Source organism: Manis pentadactyla, chromosome 15, assembly GCF_030020395.1.
Source record: "Manis pentadactyla isolate mManPen7 chromosome 15, mManPen7.hap1, whole genome shotgun sequence".
NCBI classification, from domain to species: domain Eukaryota; kingdom Metazoa; phylum Chordata; class Mammalia; order Pholidota; family Manidae; genus Manis; species Manis pentadactyla.
Genome location: NC_080033.1, coordinates 55813684 through 55837288, shown reverse-complemented (window position 1 = coordinate 55837288; position 23605 = coordinate 55813684). Strand labels below are relative to the sequence as shown.

Below are 23605 nucleotides of genomic sequence, written 5' to 3'. Positions count from 1 at the left end.
ACAAGCAAAAGTTGAGGGAATTTGCCTCCCACAAACCACCTCTACAGGGTATTTTAGAGGGACTGCTCTAGATGGGAGCACTCCTAAGACTAAATAGATGTCACCAGAGAAAATAAAATCACAGCAAAGAAAGCAGACCAACCAAATACTAACTAAAGGCAAAAAATAAAATCAACTACCCACAAAAGTAGTTAAAGGAAGCACAAAAGAGCACAGAATAAAACAACCAACATATAAAGAACGGAGTAGGAGGAATAAGAAGGGAGAAAAATAAAGAATGACCAGACAGTGTTTAAAATAGCTCAATAAGTGAGTTAAGTTAGACAGTAAGATACTAAAGAAGCTAACCTTGAACCTTTGGCAACTACGAATCTAAAGCCTGCAATGGCAATAAGTACATATCTTTCGATAACCACCCTAAATATAAATGGACTGAATGTACCAATCAAAAGACACAGAATAATAGAATGGATAAAAAAGCAAGACCCATCTCTATGCTGTTTACAAGAGACTCACCTCAAACCCAAAGACTATAGGAACAAAGAAAGACTAAAGGAACAAAACAGCAGCAGAATCATAGAGCCTAAGAATGGACTAACAGTTACCAAAGGGAAAGGGACTGGGGAGAAAGGGAGGGAAGGGAGGGATAAGGGTGGGGAAAAAGAAAGGGGACATTACGATTAGCATGTATAATGTGGCGGGGGGTGGGCATGGGGAGGGCTGTGCAACACAGAGAAGACAAGTAGTGATTCTACAGCATCTTACTACGCTGATGGACAGTACTGTAATGGGGTTTGTGGGGGGGATTTGGTGAAGAGGGGACCCTAGTAAACATAATATTCTTCATGTAATTGTAGATTAATGACAACAAAATGAATAAATTAATTTTTAAAAAAAGACAGTATCTGGAACTATCAGAATCTGTAATGTGCTTTAGTAAACTTGTGTCCAACAAATGCTGTAGCAGAATAACCACATCTGGCTGAAAGTTCAAAGAATGCTTTAAAATAGGGTAGGATTTAAGTGGACACTTCACCAGATTAGACAGTCATGCATGGTGAGTAAATCAGTTTAGCTTAAGTGAAACTGAACAAGGAGTCAAACATCAGTGGGGTCTATACTATGGAGAATCCTGAAACCTTTACCCTGAGGTACAGGTGGAATCAATTCTGAAGTCATTTAAAAGTTAAGAGTGTGGTAAATAACTTTCATCTGTGGAACTGCCACTGTCTGTGATGTTAAGGAGTCTATACCCAAGACCACAGTGTCTTTTCAGAATACAAGTCACTGATTTCACATAAATGTAAATAATGCTTGAGTATGGGAACCATCCATGCCCTGTAGCCTCTATGGATGAACACTACACATATTCTATGGCTAAATTCCCGCATCTATTATGACGACGTCATCTCCCAGAAGGAGTCTTCACTCCAGATTCAGGAGATATTTTGACCCCCTCATCATTCTCCAAGAGCTGTGAGCCCACAAGGTCATTTACAAGTGGGGGGATAGTAAACACTACGCTAAGACCTAACTGCATTACTAGTCAAATTTCAGCAGACATTTGGTTCATTCACTGAAAATTTGCTAAGTACCTTCTATATGTCAGGCATTGTGTTAGGGACTAAACTACCACAAAAGGAGAGAGGAGGTCCTTGTCCTCCGAGAGAATAGATGTTAACGAGGGAAAGAGACCAAGTATAAACAACCACAAACTATGTGAATGCAAAAGGAAATACACAAAATAATATAAAACAGAGTAAAAAGGTATGGATGGAAACACCCGAGGAACGAAGCATTTGAGACCTAGAAGATACGCCAGGTTAAAAGATGGGTAACAATGCTTACATTTCAGGACTCCTTACCCCAACTTTTTTTAAAAAAAAAAAAAGGCCTTAAGGGGAGAAAGAACTAGGTACATAAGCAAATAAGCAAAAACTGACAAAAAATTGAAGCACGTTGAGAAGAAATGATAGGAGATTAAGGGTGGATTTCTGCAAATCACACAGCCCAGTAGACTTCGGAAAGGTATATGGACTTTGTTCTAAATGCCCTAGGAGCCACTCAAGGACTTTAAACAGAAGAATTATCCACGTGGGGTGTACGCTTTTTACAGAGCCGCTCTGGATAGTGTGTGGTGAATACTTTCCAACTGCTCAGAACGCAGTGGCTGGGAAAGACGAGCCCATCAGCAGTTTCCTGAATCACAGAACTGCGGCCCAGTTAGAGGTGTGATGTTTAGAGCTAAGACTGTAGTTCGAGTCTCTGTCGCGGAGGAGACGCGTCAGGTACTAACATCCAGGTACCTGAGGAGGTGCTCGCCCCAAGCGCAGTAAACGGCAATCACCCGCAAGCATGACAGAGCCGGGGCTTGCCAGGAACCCTGCGCTCCCGCCGGCCCAGGCGCTCAGAGACCGCTCCAGGCGGACTCTAGAAAGGTCCTCCAAGTCCTGAAGAAACGTGTACCCCAGCGGCCGAGTACGCCCACTCCAAGCCCCTCCTCCTGAGACAATGGGCTGAGGACTGGAATGCCCGCTGCACCCGGGACTCCAACCGGGCCCCCACCTGCCGACCTACCCAGCTTCTCACCCGCAGCGGGAACCGCTCTATTCACTTCCGCCGACACCGCCATCACGTTGCGTCCGGCATGCGGAGGCGGAACCTTCAGGTGGCCGCTGAGCGTGCCGGGAGCCGAGGCCCGGAATCGGAACTCGAAGGCTCTCCCGTCACACCCCACGCGTTCCCACAGTCCTCCGCGGCAGCTGCTATGGAGGCCGGCAGGACAGCTGTGCTCCGGGTGAGGCGGAAACGCAGCGCAGAGCCTGCTGAGGCTCTTGTCCTTGCTTGTAAGCGCCTCCGGAGCAGCGCAGTCGAGTCGGCGGCCCAAAGGACTCCTCCTGAGGGCCTGGAGAGAGCAGCGGAGAATAATGTCTTCCAGTTGGTGGCCACCGTGCGCTCCCAGGTATTGGGCAGGGATGGAGTTGGTGTGAAGGGAATCTTAGGGCGCAGCCGGGGTGAAATTGTATTCCTGACCCTTTCATGAGCCCCTGCGTACACCGGCCCCCTTTCCCTGCCGCCCCCCAGGAGGAACCAGTCCAGCCGTTAGTGCGGGCCGCCCTGCGACCCTCCGGGGGCAGCCAGCTGCGTATCCGCCGCAGCCTCCGCGCTTCTGCTCGGGAGATCCGGCAGGAGGGCCGCTACAGAGTGGTCTCTAACCACCGATCCTCGGGGATTCCCTTGGGTGTCCTGGAGTCCGAAGACGCTCCGGAAAAACCAGAAGCCGCCGAGGGTGCAGGCTTCCAGCTGTTCGACCTGGTCCACGAGGAAGGAGACTCAGAGGCCGCCGCCAGGGTCTCCTGCAAAGTGAGTACATGCCCGGAAAAGAGCACTGGACTTCCCTGGAAGATAGTGCCAGGAGTCTAGGCGCTAAACACACAGTTAAGGGGGTTCACACGGCTTCATCTTGTTGACGGATGGTTCATCAGGCGTGATACCCTTGTTTTACTGATAGGCTATCCATTCAACAAGTACTCACTCAGCGCCAGCTACTTGCCAGACATTGTTCTTAGTTTCATTGGATATAGCTGTGAAGACTTAACGTTCAGGTAGAGAGAAACAGTCAACAAGTAAATTCAATGTCAGATGGTGATATGGGCTGAAAAGGGGGGGAGGAAGGCAGGAAAAGAGGGTTCCACTTCACAGAAGTGAAAGTGGGAAGCAGAAGTGGTTCCATTTCAAATGACATTTGTGTTAAAACTTGAAGGAGATGAACGGCAATGCACTGGGTATGTTTTGGAGAGCGGCATTCCAGGCTGAGGACAAAGGTTCTAAAGCTGAGTTTGTCTGGTGTTTTCAGTCAGTGTGCCTGGAGCCCAGTGAGTTGGGGGAGAATAGTAAGGAATTTGGGGAGAATATTCCTGCTAGACCCTTTAAGTGCTTCTAAGGACACTTTTCACCTTGAGGTGGGGAATTATTGGAGGGTTTTGAGCAAGATAAAGATAGAGCAGATGGGAAAACTCACCAGAGTTAAAGGTCTGGCCCTGGGTAGCATACCAAGTGTGAGGCAGATTCAGGTCTAGAATGCACATCTTCTCACATTTAATCCAGTGTCTTTTCACTACATTACATTTACTAACTTTGTTTTGTACTTCACTTCTGAAAAACAAAGTCTACTACATGCAATAAGACCATAGAAATAGAAAATCCTCAACCTAAAGTCTGCCCTTTTGATAAAACATTTTTAATTCACTCCTTTTATAGTTTCTCAAGTTTAAAAAATGGAATTTTAATTCAAAATATATAATGCAAGAAATATTTAATCATAGTATTAATATACCTGGTAGCAATTTGGGCATATCTATAGTCACATCTTTTACCAAAATGAATTTCCAGTCTAATGCATGAGTTACAAGTCAAGTAATCTTTTAAAAGTAAACCAGTGATCAGTGGAATCAATCAAATAACTCATTCAGTTGTATAAGAAAAATTAGTAGATAAACTGAGAAAGGATATGAACACAGAGTTTTTCCAACAATGCAGTACAAACTAACACATCAAAATGTTTGCACAGAGTGATTATCTTTAAAAATACATGAATTAAGCTGAAGGCAAATGAGGTTTTATGCCTACTAGATTAGCAGGGGAAAGGTTATTGATAACACTGCTGCCAAAGCTGTGATTAAAATGGGACAGGCTTATCAGTTTTAGTATTGATGTAGGCCTTTTGGAAAACAGCGTGACTTTACATACCAGGAATCCAGAAACAGCTTGAGGCCTACTTTAAAGCAATTTAAATTTATTTTTATTGTGTGGACTCTAAAGCTGTCCAAAAATCTGAATTTAAAAATTAGTGACAGTGTTTCTATGCGACATTACAATGGGTTTCTCCTTAAATTGAAACTATTTAAGTTTTAAGCAAATAAAGTACTATGTAATAGGAAATCTGAAAGAGCAAAATGTTCATGTTACCTAGGTATCTCACCCCCAGGATTTATCCTAGGGAAATAATTCAGCAGAAGCAAATAATTATGGTATTAACAAAAGCCACTGTTGGTTTACTAAATTACTATACATCCAGCACTATACTATTTACATTTTCTTTTAATTCTCACAAAAACCCTATGAGGTAGGTCTTTTTATCCCCACTTTTCAAATGCAGGAAACATATTCATTGTGAAACTGTATGTGGAAGCAAAAAATTATGTCTGAGAAATTGACATACACAAACTGCCTGGCCAGTTAAATTGATAACAACAAAGACTGGCAAGAGGGAAAGTATTTATATATGTCTAACAGTAGAAAATGCTGTATGTTGTGTAATGAAAAATAAGGGTAAGCATACACATAGCCTAGACTTTCAAATAATTTTTCTTTTATGAAAATTATGTTAATTATAGGAAATTTGAAAATATATAGCAAAGTATAAAAGGTAAAGGGGGGAAATACTCATTGTAACCCCCTTCAAAGGTAACTGGAGTAAAATTGGTTTGTTGTCTGAGTATAAAACACTTTCTTTTTGTACTAGTCTTTGTAAATATTTTAATGGCTGCATAATTTACTGGACTAAGAGCTGGGAACTTGTGAGTTGGAGCCAGAACTTTCCTTGTGAACATCTTTGAGGTTGGTCAAGAGTCTGCACAAAAACTGACATCTCTAGTTCATTTTGACTTTGGAGCAAGGAAGAATTCTCTTTAGTCTATAAGTGATAGCACTGGTCTTTTGTCTGCTTTGGCCATGGGGTGCTCCCCACTTCCCCCTGTATGGTGTCTGGTTTCAGCTGCATGGCCTCCTGTGATGAACCTGTCAAGAGGGGTCAATTTGCAGCATCCCCCTTGTTTCCAGATTGGCCTGTGCTGCCCTGAATGACACAGCCCATGGGCACTGAAGCACATCTTTCCTGGGCCAGTTCTAGTCTGGGGATTATAGGAGAGTGCATTCCTGATTTATGATTAAAAGCAAGGTGTCACTGTGGGCAAGCCCGTGGTGGTAATCATCAATGTCGGGAATCCCCCTCAGACTCCTAGAGGAGGCTACACAAAACGCAAACCCATTTAGAAGTCCATACAGATGCTGCTGTGGGCCTGCAGATCCAAAGGGAGAATCGCATACCACAAGAGCTCAGAGAAGACAGACAGAAAACCTGGAATAGTAGCCAATTCTGCTGGCCCAGCCCTCCCCTCCCTTCTTCTCTCCTCCTCCCTCCCCTCTCCTCCCCTTAGGCCAGTCTTCTCATGTGCTCTCTTATGTCAATCAAGCACAGAAGAGCAAGAGGCTGTCTTCTAAGTTTCTGTCTCATAAGAACTCATATTTTAGAGATACTTGATTTTTTAATTTCATACTAATTAAAAAAGAGACTGGTAGGCCATGGAGATAAGAATTTTGAATCCAACATAAAGAACTGTAGAGAGGCTCCTTTTTTTCCCCCAAACTTTTAGGTTCCTCCTCTTGGGACATACATACTTTTGATCATGCATGTATCATCTCCTGTTTTCTTTACAGACATCTGACCCAGATGTGATCCTCTGCAATTCCACAGAGCTGATCCGTGAGCGGTTGACTGTATCTGAGGATGGACCAAGAGCTGGGCACCAGGAGGAACAGAAGGGTGACTATGTATATGACATTTACTACTTAGAGATGGCCACTCCAGGATGGATTGAGAATATCCTCTCTGTGCAGCCCTACAGCCAGGAGTGGGAACTGGTAAGAGGACCCAGGAGGATGAGGGGCATGTGGTAGCCAAAGTGATTCTCTAGTCGTGGTGCTTTGCCTCTCTGGGTTCCATTCCTAATCAACATTGTTCTTGGTTCTTCTTATCCTTACTTAAATGTAAAATTTATTCTGAATGCTTTCTAGGAACCTGGGTTTCATGCAGGGAATTGTGTGAAAGACAATCTACATTGATAATTTTTGCTCTTAACCTTTTACAAGGTTTGCAACATCATCTTTATTGCTTATACCACCCATTCTAAGGAAGAAAAAAAATGTCTGGGGACTTAAAGACAAAAATAACTGAAATTCTGAATATGAGAACAAAAGCTTTTTTTTTATTGTATCTTAAAAGGGGGAAACCTTGAATTAAGAAAGCTAACATCTGACATTACTCTTAAAGTGACTTCTAAAATGATTAATGAGAAGAGTTAAGGTGGCACCTGTGATATTTTTAATGAGAGAAGCACCTTATTCCACACCTGCACTATAGCCATAGTCTCACAGTCAGACATCCACTTTGATCCACTGCATAGCCCCTTTTCTGGCCTTTGTATACACCTCACACTTGTTTTGGTTCTAATCTTTGGCATTACCCATAATCCATGTAACCCCTCTTCCACATGGCTGCCCTTTGGGAGTTTGAAGATCACTGCCACCACTTGCTCAGAGTTGTCACTTCTCTCTACCCTCATATGTTCCCTTGTGGGGTAGTTCAGTCTGTCCCACTAGGAATATGGTGCTTGGAGCTGGACTCTGAGCAGAGTAGAGCTGCTATCTCCTCATAGCCTAAGGTTACTAGAGCCTCTTGTGCACTAGTCAGACTGCCTCCTGCTCTGCCTTTTTTTTCACACAGCACCCTTAAGTGACATCTCTCCAAGTTGGTCTGCTAATAACTTCCCCCAGAGCATAACCTTAGAGTGTTGACTATACTCATGTTTGTGTTGAGATGTGCAGGTGAATGATGACCAAGAACCAGAGGACATTTATGAAGATGAAGATGATGAGAACAGTGAGAATAATTGGCGCAATGAATACCCAGAGGAGGAGAACAGTGATGGAGAAGAAGTTTGCAGAGGTAGGTGGGTGCCAACCTTGGATGGGGAAGGACTGGTGGGATCCAAAACTGAGGTGTGAGCACAGTTGAAAGGTACATCTTAACTGGCTTTACTTTGCCATTGAGCTCCAGCAAGTCACCCACGAGCTGTTAGAGCTCTAAGAGGCCCAAGGTCCAGTGTTTCCAGGGGCACTGCTGGGGGTGTAATATCAGTGAAGCCTGCATTCAGATCCTTAAGTTAGGTCTTGGACTAGTTATTTCAACTCAGTAAGCCTCTTTTTATCTCCAGAAAATGAGAATATTGCATCAGCTTTAGTAGTTGGGGCTAAGTGAAACTTCTAGCTCATTGTCCCTTTGCCTGCTTCAGTCAAGACAGTACTGGAGAGGTTGGGTAGAAGAAGGCCCAGGGGTTCCACAGATCAGTATGTAACCTCTCAGGAAGATGGAACCTGGGTGGAAAAGGTTGGAAGGATACTTTGGCGACCCAGTTCCTTCAGTGATTTTATGTTCTAAGTGCCAACACAAAGAATTTCTTGGTGTCTGCTAACAGAGGAACAATTAAACAATAGAATAATCTGGGGAGGTTCCTATAATATTTTGAAAGGGGCCAGGTACAAAGTTATATTTACAATATGACTACAACTATTACAACCACAAAATCCTATACTTAGGGGAGAGATGACAAAACACCCCAAGTATTAAGGGACTTGGTTTAGATGGTAGCAATATGATTGTTCTTTAAAAAAAAAAGTTCTAAATTCTCTTTACTGAGCAAGTACTTTTATAATGAGGAACAAAAAGACCTTTTTGAGATGGGAAAGGGCTCTCATGGTCACCCACTCCTGTTGTCTCATTCTAGGCTCGGATGAATACAGCAGCCTCAGTGAAGAGGAAAGAGGCAATAGTGAACCACGTATATGGAGCAAATACCCTTTGGACGTGCAGAAGGAGTTTGGCTATGACAGCCCCCATGACCTGGATTCCGACTGATCCTGTGATATCCCTTGTGGGCTCTGTAACTGCAGTATCAGCACCCCAGTAACATCCTCTTGGGTTTCTTAACACATAGAAGGAAAAGCATGTCCAGCAGCATTGTCCTACCAGTGAAAACCTGTACTAAAGGAGTGTCTTTTCCATCAAGAGTAGGGCCCCTTGGCCTCAATCAAAAGTGACTGTACAGTCGGGGGGGGGGGGGAATGCCATAAAAATAAAGCTGCTTGGCCCAGGCATTTCCCCATTCTGCCCTGAAGCCAGGAGGTGGAGGAGAGGCTTCCATTTCCTCAGCACTAAGATGCAGCTTGCCCATACCACCAGGCCACCTGGCTTCAGTAAAAGCCTGTTTTTTTTGATAGAAGGAATCTAGAAGGGCTGTAGTGGTTCCCTGGTAGCAGCACAGACTGGATAGTAATGGCTATTAGGGAATGAAGTAGAATCTGCCTGAGTTGTGGAAGGTTTAACAGCTGTCTCTCCTTCCCTTTGTCCTGACTCTGACAGTGATTGTAAAGACTGCTCTCTTCCTTTGGTAGTGGTGCCAAGGAACGGGGTTTGTATGACTGTGATACTCTGTGTTTAGTAAAAACTAACTTTAAATATGGGTGTCAGTAATTCCTTTAAAACCTTTTAAATCTGAAAGTCTTAGGTATTTCCCCACTGTACTCTCTTCCCTCCCTGACTCCCACCAAAAACTGGGGGGTTTAGTGAGACAAGTTTCAGAATTGACCTTAGACTGAGGACTTAAGGCAAATGGAAATGGAAATCACATGCTGAATTTCGCTTTCCACTGAGAAGTGTTAACTCTTCATAACAGTCAACCAAAAACAAATTATATCAATAGGACCAATTTCATTGCCAGAACATTTAGCTCTTGTAAGCAAACTCTGACCCTACTCCTCTCCAAATCACAGATGCCTTAACTCTGAGTTGGCATTTATTCCTCTAATGTAATGTCCAGTAGAGGTATATGTTCTCTATCTGCACTGTGAAGGAATAGCCACTAGCTGCCACAGGTGATGACTGCTCACTTATGAAATATGAGTAGTGCAACTGAGAAATTGCAATTTTTATTTAATTTTAACATAACTAGCTGCATGTGTCTACTGTACTGGACAGCTCAGGTCTAGGGAATAATACATAGAACCATCAATTCAAGAAGTGCCCTCTTGCCCTTTGGCACAGATTCACTGTTACATGGAAAGGTGAATTACACAGGGATATGTCTTCCCACCTCTTTTAAGGTTTCATAAGCATCTTTACTTTCCCATCCTGCCTCTATTCATTCTTTAACTTTTGTCCATTTTGTAAGTCTTTTTCTACAATACTTCCTATCTACATAGGAAGATAGGAGTTATTAAGCCTGACAGTGATTAAATCTATGTGTACTCAGCCTCTACAACTATGGCTCTAAAACCAAAAGACTTGGTTTCCCTCTTAACTATACACAAAGCCACAATTCAGTGTCAAGAGTAACAGGAAGGAACTTAGGTGTCTAATACTGCAAGTTATCTTAGTCTCCTGTAGGCATAGAAGCAAAAGATTAAAAACCACTCTGCCATTACAGTGCATTCACTGCTATTTATGTACTCATTAAGGTTTGCCAATATTAAAGGACTGACAACATCACAAACTGTACCCACTGCAAAAGGGATTGACATACCAGGAGGATTGAAGGAAACAAAAGACTTTGCAGAAATTAATTTCACCATGAAGCTTGAGTGCTGTAGGGAGTCCCTGGCTTCCCTCCCAAGAAGGGTTCCTGGGAGAAGTCTGTATTCAACAGAGGGGAAGAATGCAGTCACCATCCAGTAATGAGAGGACGATGACATGGCTCATTAAACAAGTACTAGGGTACCTAGAGTGAGAGGCCCTTGCTTCCCCCAGGAGCCACTGGGGGGCAGCAAGTCCCTGGGATTAACTGGTCATTTACTTCAGTAGAGAAAGCTGAAGCCTGGGTCAAGGATCCTAGACAAGCGGGCTCTGCTTAAAGGATTAGCTCCAGAGGCTCCCTGGGATAGGCGCCAGCTTGGCTCAGACAGGAGTTATGTTTACATAGTCTAGGCAAGTCAGCCTTTGCGTAAGACTCCCTGTTGTCAGATAGGAATTTGCCGTGCAAATCCCCAACCCGTGACAGGAGGAATGGCTCCCCATGTTCTCACAGGTGCATGCCCTGAACCAAAAGAACTGTGATCATGCTGTCCTAAATTGTCGAGTACACCTGACCAAGGTTACTCCCTTGTCTGTGACTGGAAGACGCAGTTTGATGGAGAAGAACTTGGTCAAAAAGGGAGATTGCCTCATAGTTTTTGTCTTACCGTTGACCAATTCTAAGACCTAAGACAAGAGGCCCATGAGGCATGCCAAGTCATCACGTTCTTCTGGGCCCAGGATGACAGAGTCTGGAGACATCTCAGGACAGTTGTACAATCCATTGCAGCCATGTTGCCCATGAAAGCACATTCATTAGGCCAAACCTACTGTTCGGGCCTGACCTGGGTGCTAAAGGGAAGCCTGAGCACCAGAACTAATTGCTTCTAATCACGCGGTCTGCTGAGTAGCCAGATTGAGGTTGAAACAGTTTTTTTCCCAGAGTCTCCATTGATCTCCACAGGGAGAAAATAGAAGTCCCCACAAGTACCAATCTCTTCCTGAGACTAGCCCCCCCAGACCTCGGGCAAAGGGAGGCAGGTATGAGAGGAGTGCATTATCTTGATGATCCACACCAAGGCAGCTCAAAGCGTAAACAGCCTGGCGTCAGGGACAGAAGAGAAGGATGCAGCTTGGTATGAGGTTGTCAGAAAAAGGAAACGACCACTTATAGCACCAACGTGGGCTTGGGTGGGTCTGCACAGCAGTCCCTCACACTGGCCCTTAGAGAGAGAGAGAAACATAACATGCTATTTGGTGGCTTGGGTCCATGAGATGGCCTCAAAGTCACTGAAAGCTGAAAGAATTCAGGTGATCCACCTGAATTCTAAAATAGTTCTCTGTCCTCTTAAAGTTCATACCAGCAATCCAGAGATGTACTTTATCAACTAGAACAAAGACCTAAGGACTCAAGTAAAATAAAGGATTATCCTTCAAAATAACAGTATTACCAAACTTCTGGCTCATGAATTGATTGTTCATTTGTCCTTGCTAAACTTGAGCTAGGAGCTTATAACATGTGACCTGTCTACTAAAGTATAACCAGTATATGAGTTTTAAAAATCTTTAAAGTTCACCTTTGCAGGTAAGACTCAACAAGAGATTGTGCTAAACTGATGAAAAAAATTTGTGGTCAGAGTCTGACCCACAGCCGCACAGAGACACCTTTAAATGCAGAGGGACTCATTATTTTGCATGCTTTGTTTTGAATCTGAAACACAATCAGCCTATTGCATCCTGTAGATGAATGAACACCAATGCTTTCCTCAGAATGGGGTTCTGGATGAAATAATATCGATAAATTATGGAATACAACTGCCTTCCCAGGGGAGGATTTTGAATCTGGAAGAAATGGTAGCATTTCAGGTATATGAAGTCAGGTACTTGGAACTAGACAGAGGAAAACTTCCCATAAAGTAGCCCCTTTGTGGAGACTCCTGATTCAAACCACGAATATCCAATTCAGAAACCACCAGCCACAGCTATTACCCTACCACTCCCTCTTAGCCCAGTGCAGCTCACAAAGTGTCTATAAGGGCTGCACCTACCAGGTACAAAACAATCATTCCCATGCTCCCCAAGCCCTCCCCACCCTCTGAGGTCTCCATCTTTAGGTGGGCCCCAGACCATGAGTCTCCTCCCAGGGCTTACCAATGACAGTGACCACCTGAGCAGGCCTCAGCCCTGAGCCCCTTACATAATACCGACCAACAGGTTCGTTTAGTATAAGAGGTTGGGCCCATAGTCTCGTCATCCGGACTTCGGTGGCCATAGCCACAGCCAGCCAATGTTCAGGCCTCGGCAGGTGTCACCTCTGCCTCTAGTCAGTTTTCCTCTCAACCTTTATCTCTTCAGCTACATCTAGCTCTGTCAGGACGCAAAAGCAGAGTTTCTGGGTGACTTTGGTGATAGCAGCTAAATGAAAATAGAGAAGAAGAAAATTCAGCAAACTGATATTTAGCTACAGCCCCAATCTGAACACCACATGGCTGATTCTAACTGTGGCTCCCTCCCCACCTACCCCTTGGGTACCCTGTGCCCCTCACCCCCAACAAGCCTCACTGGCCTCCATCCCCTGCCCAACCAGAGTCTGATGCATGACTCCATCTTCCTGTGTGGATTGCAATTCCAGGAGGTGATGTTTTAACCCCAAAATAAGACTCTACAGCTAGAACTAAAGTGATATGTCAAGATCAAAAGGGAAGAAATCGTGTGGAGCAAACAGGTCACCAGTGTATCAGTAGTAAGGGGGCAGCTGTTGGCTACCACCCCCCACCTCTTCACACATCTGTATACACACACACAAGGCCAGCGAGTGATGGGCAAAGAGAAGCTCACCCAGGACATTCCGAATAAAGAGAGGCCTCCGAGACTCTGGCAGGTGAACACCGAGGAAGTAGACAGGGACCCCAGAGAGGGCGATCCCGATGCCAATGAGGGAATTGATGGTGTCACTGAAGAGGGGCACAATCACCAGAAACAAGGAGCACATGCAGAACACGATGGGAAAAAACAGGCTCAGCTGAAATGGAGGGAGGTGAGATATTAGTAAAGTGCTTGGGGGAATGGGGAATTGGGGAAGAGGCACCCACCCCTCCTAGAATGCCCAGAGCCACTGACCTTAAGCGGCCGGGGCCACTTGGGCTCCCTCCAGCGAAGGTAGAGCTGTCCAGCAACAGACAGGCCCACGAAGAACCAGTAGCTGAAGCTGAAGTAGTTGATGAGCAGGAAAACATCCTCCACAGTGAGGTAGATGAGTGTCATGGTGCACTGGTGGGGGTGGGGAAGGGGAGTAGGAGCGGGCATTGTCAACACCAGGCTACCCCAGGAGACTCCACCGTCCAGCAGGCGGCACCAGATCGGCTGCGGACTGCTGGTTAGCTTCACTAGATTACCTCTGGTTCTTTTCAGTGACCCCTGGGCACCAGATAGGTCCATTCTCCACATAGCCGTCTCTCATTCTTCTGGTGGGGTCCCTTCCTACATGCATTGCCTCCCTTCTTTTTACAAGCACTTGAATAATAAGCCAGACTCCTTTCCCCTTCTGATGGCAGCCAATGAGGCTCCCCCTCACTTCAGTGCGCCAACCTCAACAACAATCACACTGTGCCCTCTGGACTCTGTTACTCCCGGGTTCCAACTACCTGGTGTACAAATGGAAGAAATGCCTCCAGAACCATCTCACTGTCCTGGGGCTTTAGAAAAAGATCAGCAAAATGGATCCATACCCCTGGGGAGAGAAGTATGAAAGAATCTGCCCTCTGGAACAAGGGTCCTAGAAGACAGGAGCCAGAGACTAGAGTCCTGGGACAAGGTCAGATTGGCTTAAACTTCAAGAGTATGGAGTTCCCCCACGTCTCTTTTCACCCAGATATCAATAATGGACTTAAAACAAAAAGAGCCCATTCTGGGGAAAGAAGGAGGACCCTATACTGAAGGAGAAAAGTGAGGTGGAAGATGATTGATTTAAAAGGATGTCATATCTCTCCTAAATGTATAAATTCAGTGCCATCCCAATCAAAATACTAAGATAATTTTTTGTTATTTTTATAAAAATGATACCAAAGTTCATTAAGACAAACAAGCATGTGAGAATTGCCAGGCAAATTCCAGGGGTGAGGGGCAGGTGGCACTCTCAGTCCCTACAGTTGTCAGATAATCAGTATAAAGCTAAATAATGAAGCTTGGTGCTGATAGGGAGGATTGAGACAAACATTTAAGGGGCATATGACTGTACTTGGCACATAGGAAGGACCCTAAAAGACTAGATATTATTTTTACAAAATAAAAATTTTTTAATTGGAAAAAATCGATTATTCAATAAATGATATTGGTATAGCTGGCTAGCCAGTTGAGAAAAAAATTAAGTGAATCCCACCTCACTCCATACATCAATATATAAATTCCAAATAAGTCCAAAACTTAGACTTAAATAAGGAGCCCACAAAAAACTAAATGACAGAAAATATGAATTGTTTCTCAAATCTTGGAGTAAGGCCTTTCTCAGGGTCCCTGCTGCCTCTATATCTGTGTAATACCTGAGCGCAAATTAAAAAATGGTGATCCTTCGTCAGGACCCTTTTCATCTATCAGAATACTTTCATAATTTACTGATTTTATTGGAATGAAACACCTTTCTGCCATCCACTGTATATAAATCTATGGTGTCTGTGATATGAGTAGAGGCCCCTAGGGTAACTGGTGTAAAGCTGACCTGGCTTCTCTAAGTATGATTTAATTTTTTTTAAAAAGGAGCTGTAAGGAGAAAGCAGAGAAGAAAAGAAGCTGCTGACAGAATAGATAAATCTTATAAATGCATTTTTATATTCTTTTGTATCATGTGCCTTCTCTAATATAATTATATTTTACTTTCATATTTTTTTTTAATTTTAAGAAAAAGGAAGAAACACTGAGACTCTTGGGAATCATCTCAAGAGGCCGGTGTACTTCCCACCCATGGGTCTTCTCACGCAGTCAGCAGGACGCCCACACAGATACACCCAATTCCCCAGCGGAGCTTACATTGAACAGTAAAGCAGGGATGGGTGTAAAACGCTCAGTGTGGATCATGGACAGAAGGTCTGGGAGGTGACCCTCACGGGAGCCCACGAAGAACAACCTGGAGGGACAAGAAATGTGTCTGGAGGATTCTTTTCCTCAGCCGCACTCCTCACTCAGACAAAGTAGGCCCAGAGGTCCGGTAAAAAGCAGGGGGGGCGATCTCTCAGGAGCCTCCCATGTTCTCTATACATGCCCAACCCAACCTGCCCCAGCCCCTTTACCCACAGATGTCTCCACCCTCCAACCGTGGGCACTTCACCATTACCCACGAATGCCCCACCCCACTGATACCCCCAACCCGTCAGCTATGGAAGCCACCATCACCCAGTGGCTACCTCACCCCGCCATCACCCCTGGTGGTCACCCACCCAAATCCATCGCACCAAGGTGGGTAACGCTTCTGCCACCCCACGGATTTCATACTTAACACAATGGCTTTTTAAAGGTAGCCAGACTTCTATTGTGCCCCCCATTTATCTTCTCTGAGCTCCTGATATATGATGGGCCAAGGCAAACCTGGGCTTCCTCTCTGCACCTAAAGAGCCCCACCAACTGGGAAACAGAGCAGGGGAGAAAGGAAAAGCCACCCGGGGTGGCTGGCATCATCATGGAACACACAGCACTCTCCAGGCTTGGGGTGAATTGGGAACAAAATGTTTCACAAGAGTTGACCACATCTGGGCTGGGAAGAACAGCTGAAGTTTGCCAGAAGGTGGGTAGGTGGGAAACGGCACCCACAAAGACAAAAGCTGAGAGGATGAAAAACTGTGGCCTCTTTGAAAGTTGGTGTCAGAAGGCCTATACTCCAAGGATAAGGGGTGTGAGAAGAGTGCTGGGGAAGAGCCCATACATGAGGTCATGCTGTGGAGTCTGAACAAATATTGACAGCCAGCTGTGCCTCTGAAGTAAAGGCCTGAATTTTTTTTTAATGATTTTTTAAGTTAAAGTATCATTAATATACAATCTTATGTTGGTTTCAAATGTACATCAGAGTGGTTCAACAGTCCCTGTGATGAACTTACATTGTGATTGTGAGTTCTTGTGCCCCTTTTATTCCTCTCCCACTCCCCCCAACCCGTGCAGCTGCCCACACCCTTCTCCCTTGGTAACCACTAGTCACTTTTCAGTGTCTATAAATCTAATGCTGTTTTGTTCCTTCTGTTTTGCTTTGTTTTTATATTCCACAAATAAGTCAAATAAATCATATGGTACTTGTCTTTCTCTGCCTGGCTTATTTTACTGAGCATAATACCGTCTAGCTCCATCCATGTTGTTGCAAATGGATTTCTTTTCTTTTTATGGCTGAATAATATTCTACTGTGTGTATGTACTACTACTTCTTATCCATTCACCTATTGATGGACACTTAAGTTGCTTCCATATTTTGGTTATAGCAAATAGTGCAGTTATAAACATAGGGGTGCATATGTCTTTTCGAATCAGGGATTTTGTTTTCTTCAAGTGAATGGGCCTGACAGAATTTGACACAGAGACTCTGGTGGCATCAGGGAGGCCAGCTGAAGCAGGGAGAGGCAAAGGTGTGGGGCCAAGGGCAGACAAGAAGGTCACCTATGACAACTGCCCCAAAATAGAGGAGGCCTGAATGGGGGTGGACACCCTGGCTGAGGACAGAACAAGACAGGTCTGATAACCTCAATCAAATCTGGTGATCTTGTGTATGAGTGAGTGAGTGAGTGTGTGTGTGCATGTGTGCACATGTTTGAACTGGGAGAAGAGGGTGGACACCAAGGGAAAAACCAAGAGACCAAGCAAGGAGGACTGATGGATCATAACACCACAACTGGAGACAAAGCAACTGTGGGCTGCAGATTAAATCTGAGATACTTGTGGGCCATCCAGGCGGATCCACAGAGGTTGATGAAATCATCTGGAAAGTGTCACAGGACAAGATGTTGGGAGTTGGCTCACAAGGTTAATAATTTGTACTAGATAGAGAAGAAATATGGTGGAGGGGGGTCCTGGAAGGGGATAATACAGAGGTGAGGCAAAGGTGTCTAGTATAAAACCAAAGACAGCTGCATGGGTAACAAAGAAAAAGTGAAGTAACACAGGCAGAAGCAACTATATATTGACATCACTGCAGTCCCCTTTATGTGTAGGTCCAGAGTTCCAGAGTCTTACTCTGTGAGTCTCCCAACCCTACCCCCATCCTGTCAATGCCATGAGCTAGCTGAATGGGTTAGAAGCTCCTACTATCTAAATATTTTGGACCGTCGGAAGAGCCAATTGGGATGTCTTGGGCTTCAAAAAGAATGAGGCTATGGGAAAGGTGAGGCCATGGGAAAGACCATCTCTGGATAGAGCAACTTGTGGAGAGCCACATCAGGTACAACCTTGGCCACAGGCTGAAGTGAGGGAAGAAGACATCACATTATTTTTTAAGGCCTGATTTCTCTATTACTCTGGTTGCCCGAGGGAGGACCCAAGTACATGGACTGGGATGTCAAAACCAGTAGGAAGAATGAATAGGACAAAACTTTTATTAATTCATCCTCCTCCTATCTGTTCATGCGGCAAATATTTGTTGAATACCTATTACTCCTGGCCCTGGGGACAGCAACATTTATCAGGCGAGTGAAAGAGAAATCAGGAAAGAAGCCATCCTCTCAGATGGCAGTGTCGCAGAAGCCACGGGAATACATTCAGAAGAAGGTGGTTGTAAGCATCACTTGCTTTGGGAGTCCAGCAAGATAAGGACTGAAAGCAGGCGAAGGAAGGCACTGGTACCCTTGATAAAAGCATTTTTTAGGTTGTAGAAACCAAGGTATAATGGGTAGAAAAATGAATGGTAGTTGATATGCAGATCATTCCCTCTAGAAGTGTGCCCAGTAAGGAAAAGGAAAAATGATAAAAGATGTTCTGTGACTTCTCTAAGTGGAGACGAGAGAAGCTTGTGCAGAGCAGCCTCCAACTGAATATCCACCAAAGAGAAGGGCCAAGTGATGAAGCAAAGTGCCAAAGGAGAGGGGACACACTGGAGCCCCGAGACGAGGCAGCAGAGTCAGCCTGGAAACAGAACTGCTATTTTATCTGGGACAATGAGAAGGACAAGTGCCCTTAGAGGGAAGTCCCTGCACACAGAGGAGGGCCAAAGCCTACCTGTTGGCCTCAGTGTTTTCTGTCAAGTCAGGGACAGAATCACAAGGTGTTTATTTGTCTTTCTCCACCTGGCTTATTTCACTGAGCATAATACCCTTTACATCCATCCATGTTGTTGTAAATGGCAGGATTTTTCTTTTCTTTTTATGGTTGAATAATATGCCACTCTATATATGTACCACCACTTCTTTATCCATTCACCTATTGATGGACACTTAGGTTGCTTCCATATCTTGGCTATAGTGAACAGTACAGCGATAAACATAGGAGTGCATATGTCTTTTCGATTCAGGGATTTTGTTTTCTTCAGGTAAATGGACCTGACAGGATTTGACACAGAGACTCTGGTGTCATCAGGGAAGTACACAGCAAATGTACACATCTGGGGGCATCAGTACCTGGTACACAGCAAGTGCTCAATAATCATCAATTAGAGGAACGAATCATAACCCACCAGGAGCCTAACAGAGTCACTCCGCCAAGCTCCTGCCTTCCTCCTCTCCACCTCTTACCCATCTGTCCTCACCACAGATGGAAATGTGAGTGTGGGTAAAATTGCAGTATTTCTAGAATCTCTCAACAGGTCTTAGTGCATCTCCCTATCAATAGGTGTTTCCAAGGGGTGGAGAGAAGTAGTCCATCTCCACATCAATAGGTGACTACAAGGGCAAGCTAGGGCATATATGGACCAAAGAGGATGGGTGGGGTCCCTTTCTGCAGCCCAGTCGCAAGAGACGGGCGAGTAGAAGTGAACGACTGCTTGTAAGTAATAAATGGGTTTCTCCCACTTTATTTCTCCCTTTGACTGATTTCCATTTTAAAGGTTATTTGCCTCAGGCTGGGAAGATATTTTCCCCCCAGAGTTATAGTGAGCTGACAGCACACAAATGTTTTCACAGAGGCAAGTACATACATGCACACATGCGTACACACACATACACACCCTGCACATCCAAGAGAGGGAGAAGGAAAGGAAGGGCTCTTATGGGTTCACCTTAACCTCAGAGAATTAAATATTGTAGTCTGTTATTGGTGAAGCAGAGACACGGTACCTTGATGAAGCAAAGATGGACGCATTGAGGCCCCCAAAGCAGGACAGGGCAACAGCAATGGGAATGGTCCAGCTGAACATGCCAAATGTCTGGTCAGCAAATGTCTGGGGGCAGAGCACAGGAGGGGCACTTAGCATGGACAGGGTCTCATAAGCCCCCTGGATCCGTGCTCTCAGGACAAATGCAGTCACTGCTGAGCAGCCCACCCTCTGACCTAGACACATCACCTCACCCTGCAGAGCTGGAGTGGCTGCGCAGAGATTGAGCCATTCAGTATCCTAAGATGACAAGCAAACGGGGATCCCAAGAGACTCACCACAGCCACAGCATCACTGCCAAGGACGTCTGAAATGCTCAGCACTGTGTAATAGGCCACATTGGTCAGGATGTAGATGAGCGTCACAATTGGCATAGAAATCCCAATGGCCAGGGGCAAATTTCTGTCCGGACAGTTGAGATAGGACTATTTAGAACCAACCTCTCTTTGGGGTCAAAGTTCACCCAGTGATTTCTTCCTGACATTTAACAATTCCCTGGCCTCTGGATCTTTAAGTCAGGCCCGTTTTCCCCACATGGCCTAGAAGGGGTATACATGCCATGCCCCTGGGCTCTTTCTACTGAGAAACAGAGAGAAAGAGAGACCCTTGTCTGTAAAGACAGCCCATGATCAATATTAGATCCTCACCACAGTAAGGCCAATGGGTCCCACGGAAGGAGGAACAGTGTCCTCTAGGGACTGGAGGATGGGTTGGGGACCTAACTGCCTAGAACATGGTTCTGGCTCCCCAGGCTTCAGTGTCAGCACCAGAGTGCCAGGTCCTAACACCTTAGCCCAGTGGAGTCAGATGCCCACTGAAGGACCTCTCCTCAAGGAAGGCCCTGGGGACCCTCCAGCATGAACATGCAGGCGAGGAGCCAGGGCCTCTCCCACCTTCACTCATTCCCATCTAAGCCCTGATCCCTCCAAGCTGGAGAAGGATAAGCAGGGAGAAGAAAAAGGGATGAGAAACAAGGGGGAAGAGGTTAGAGGGCAAGTACGCCCACTATGAGCAGGAGTTCCTGCCAAGTTGGGGAGGGAGAGTGTGATCCCGCCTTTACCTTTCTGGGTTTTTGATTTCTTCTGTTACAAAATTAAGGGTGTCCCAACCTGAGTAAGAGAAGAGGGCAGAGTAGAGGGCGAGAGAGAGGTCTCCCATGTCCCAGGAGGAACCCTCAAAGGCATCCTGCAAGTGCTCAGAGTGTCCTGCGGGGGCAAAGGCAAGTGGGGGTTGGGTCGGTCAGGGAGAAGGAAGGAGGAGAGGCGAGATGGAAGGCATACGGAGAAGAGGAAGGATGGGGAGGGACAGTAAATAAGGAAGAGGAAGGAAAGATGGAAAAAAAGGAGAAAGGAAGAGGGTCAAGAAGAGAAGGTTAAAGCATGGGGTGGGAAGAAGAAAAAAAACACACATAATTTAACACCAAAAGAACAACCACCACCAGCTCCCTGCACTTTACCACCCCACCCACTCCCTCAGGGAAGTTCATATTCCTACCTAGTAAAACTAGATAACCTCAGAAAAACAAAGGGATTCCTGGCTGCCTTCTGAAGTCGTAACACCTTTCCCAAAGCCCTAATCAATCTCCACTTCCTGCATGTGACCTCACAGCTCTTCTTCCTGTTTTTAGAAAGAATCCTCTTTCAAATAAGTTGTTTTTTCATTAACAATTAGATCTTCCTGTGGAACTACGTCTCTTGGCCCAGACCACTGCACAAGTTGTTCAAATGGGTCTGTTTCACAGAGAGAACTCTGTTGCTCTTCCTTGCAGTGCCTGTGGTTTTGAAGGGCAGGAAATCATAGTCTGCATAGGAACTGAGCCTTCTTATCTCTCACTGGGCCTGGGCGATGTGCCTCAGAGAGCCAGCCTAGGCACCCATCTTTCTCCTTGGAGGCCTCCAGAGACCACAGACTCGAAAGCTTAGGGAGCAGCACCCAGTGGCCCAGGATAGACCTGGACATACTGGAGGTTTTTAACAAAACGCAGGCTTCTAAGGAAGCCTGTTGTCACCCCCCTGGCAGAAAGCCTAGACCCATCCCTCAGTGCGGCAAAGAGGGCTGGGTGTGCAGCAAGAGACTCCCAAACCCCAGCGGTGTCAGTCATCACACACAGCAGTGGTTTCCTAAGGCACCATCTCTGTGGGAGGATAACTCAGCCACCCAATGTGACCCCCAGATGTTCCTGAGACTCCAGGACATCCAGTTGACTGGCTGCACTAACTTGGCACATGTGCACAAAGGGGCTGGACCAACTGCCTAAGACTCACTGAAGGCAATTAAAGACAGATTTTTACTCTACACCAACCAGAGTTTGATCCAATAGGTCTGAGGTGGGGCCTCAGCTTCCCAGTGATTGTGACAGCCAAGTTTAGAGACAGGTGATCTAAAGAACTGGGTTGTTAAGTGACTGAGACACCTCAGGACTTCTCTGAGGGCTAAGGAGATCTTCAGTGGCCTGTTACCCTCACTGCCAGTCTGCTCTGATCTTGGAATGAAAAGCTTTCTAAAGCCAACATGCAAGAAAGTCAGTGCCAACTTCACAATATTTTAATATCTTGTTGAGAGCTCATTTGGAAAGGGAATATTGAATGAGAGCAAATCCAGGCAAAGAGTAAAGCCTGCAAAACAGCCACTCAATTCCATACTCCATCCTCCCACCCCTCTCAAGGACGGCCAAGTCTTTACACCTTGCCTGGCAGTCAGAGCCAGAGCAGGGCTCACTGTACCCATACTGGTTACTTTTATGACCCAATTATGCACAACCCAAGTTTCAAGAGCTTCTAGGCTCTCAGCTGGCTTCCCGCAGTGTTCCGAGCCTCCATTAAGGAAAAGCTGCCCTGAGGGATGGACTGATGTCCAGTAAGCTGGCCTGGCCCAAGAAACCCAGGAACAGATCTCTGGCCATCACTGACACTGTCTAGCATGTGCACAGGAAGAGCTGAGCAGTAGAGCTAACAGAGTCCCCATGTCTTTTTCAGGGAATCCAGGAGGCCTCCCAGAGCCATCCACCCTCCCTCCCACCTTGGGCCCCTCTTACCCTGGCACAATTTAACAAGGCCCATGACAATGATGGCAATGAGCGCTAGGACCTTGGCGTAAGTGAACGTGTCTTGCACACGTGTACCCCACTTGACATAGGCACAGTTGACAAATGTCAGCAGACCTAGGAGGAAAATCATAGTCATTGGCAGGCTTGAGCAGAAGGCACAGAGGCCCAACCTCTCTTTACAGACCACTTCTTCCATATCTGCTAAGGCAAAGGGGCAAATCGACGAGTCAGACCCAGGAAAACAGGCATATGCATGGAAATTCCTGCATCTGAGGGCTCCCATGAACATCCCATCACTGCTGACAAGTAGAGATATGAAGGCATGCATTAACACACATTGATCAATTCCAACAGCCAGAACCATTTTTGGAAATTCCCCCAGGCCAGGAACTGTGGACTTCACCCACTCTTCCCCACTGAGGCTCCTAAGGTTCCGGCCATCCAAGGCACAAGACTTCTCTATGGCCACATTAGAGAGGAGGGGAAGAGAGGCCCATCAATAAATGAGGTGAATTTGAATGCAGATGGCAGATTACCTAGGAATTAAGAGAGACAGTGCTTTGAATGTAAGTATAAAAATAGAAAACCAAAACCAATCACATACCTGGCAACTTCACATATAGCCTCTCAATTAATTCTCCCAACCCCCAAATATATTATTCCTAAGCTCATGTGGACCCCTCTGATTTCCCCCACCCCATTCCTACCCAAGCCCCCAATCCTCAGTGAGGCCCATGGGAGAAGCGAGCTCGCTTGGGCATTCCCCAGGCTCCTGTCAGCACGGCTGGCTTTACGCTGCAGCTCCTCACGAACGTCAGTGATATCTGAGCCCTGTGTTGAGGGTCCCAGCTCCTTACTGCTGCTAAACAGGGGCTTCTCTGGT

At 45.6% G+C, this 23605-nt stretch overlaps 3 protein-coding genes across 9 annotated transcripts in view; 1 reads left to right on the top strand and 2 right to left on the bottom strand.

The window, feature by feature from the left end:
* PRMT7 (protein arginine methyltransferase 7) overlaps positions 1-2729 on the bottom strand; it is a 59026-nt gene extending 56297 nt beyond the window's left edge. For 3 of the 4 annotated variants that reach the window (XM_057492833.1, XM_057492835.1, XM_057492836.1), the window contains exon 1: positions 2578-2694. The gene's annotated coding sequence lies outside the window, so the exon portion shown is untranslated. Of the gene's footprint in view, positions 1-2577 lie in introns of all 4 variants that reach the window. The other variant, XM_057492834.1, reaches the window with a different exon arrangement.
* Positions 2730-2735: 6 nt separating this feature from the next.
* Positions 2736-9355, top strand: SLC7A6OS (solute carrier family 7 member 6 opposite strand). The gene is made up of 5 exons (XM_036897612.2): positions 2736-2962; positions 3085-3363; positions 6499-6702; positions 7666-7786; positions 8625-9355. Exons 1-5 carry the CDS (start codon positions 2768-2770, stop codon positions 8753-8755), a joined length of 930 nt encoding a protein of 309 aa, XP_036753507.1. The 5' UTR covers positions 2736-2767; the 3' UTR covers positions 8756-9355.
* A 1661-nt stretch (positions 9356-11016) lies between these two features.
* SLC7A6 (solute carrier family 7 member 6) overlaps positions 11017-23605 on the bottom strand; it is a 31368-nt gene continuing 18779 nt past the window's right edge. For all 4 annotated transcript variants that reach the window (XM_057492838.1, XM_057492840.1, XM_057492841.1 and 1 more), the window contains exons 5-12: positions 22711-22836; positions 20737-20881; positions 19955-20078; positions 19639-19742; positions 15428-15524; positions 13526-13675; positions 13244-13427; positions 11017-12820 (exon numbers count right to left, since the gene is read on the bottom strand). In XM_057492838.1, coding sequence (XP_057348821.1) covers positions 12726-12820; positions 13244-13427; positions 13526-13675; positions 15428-15524; positions 19639-19742; positions 19955-20078; positions 20737-20881; positions 22711-22836 — 1025 coding nt within the window. In that variant the 3' untranslated portion in view covers positions 11017-12725. The remainder of the gene's footprint in view (positions 12821-13243; positions 13428-13525; positions 13676-15427; positions 15525-19638; positions 19743-19954; positions 20079-20736; positions 20882-22710; positions 22837-23605) is intronic.

Coding starts and splice junctions, on each gene's coding strand:
- SLC7A6OS (XM_036897612.2), top strand. CDS start 2,768: ATGGAGGCCGGCAGGACAGCTGTGCTCCGGGTGAGGCGGAAACGCAGC. Junction 2,963..3,084: donor TGGCCACCGTGCGCTCCCAG/GTATTGGGCAGG, acceptor GCCGCCCCCCAG/GAGGAACCAGTCCAGCCGTT. Junction 3,364..6,498: donor CCGCCAGGGTCTCCTGCAAA/GTGAGTACATGC, acceptor TTTTCTTTACAG/ACATCTGACCCAGATGTGAT.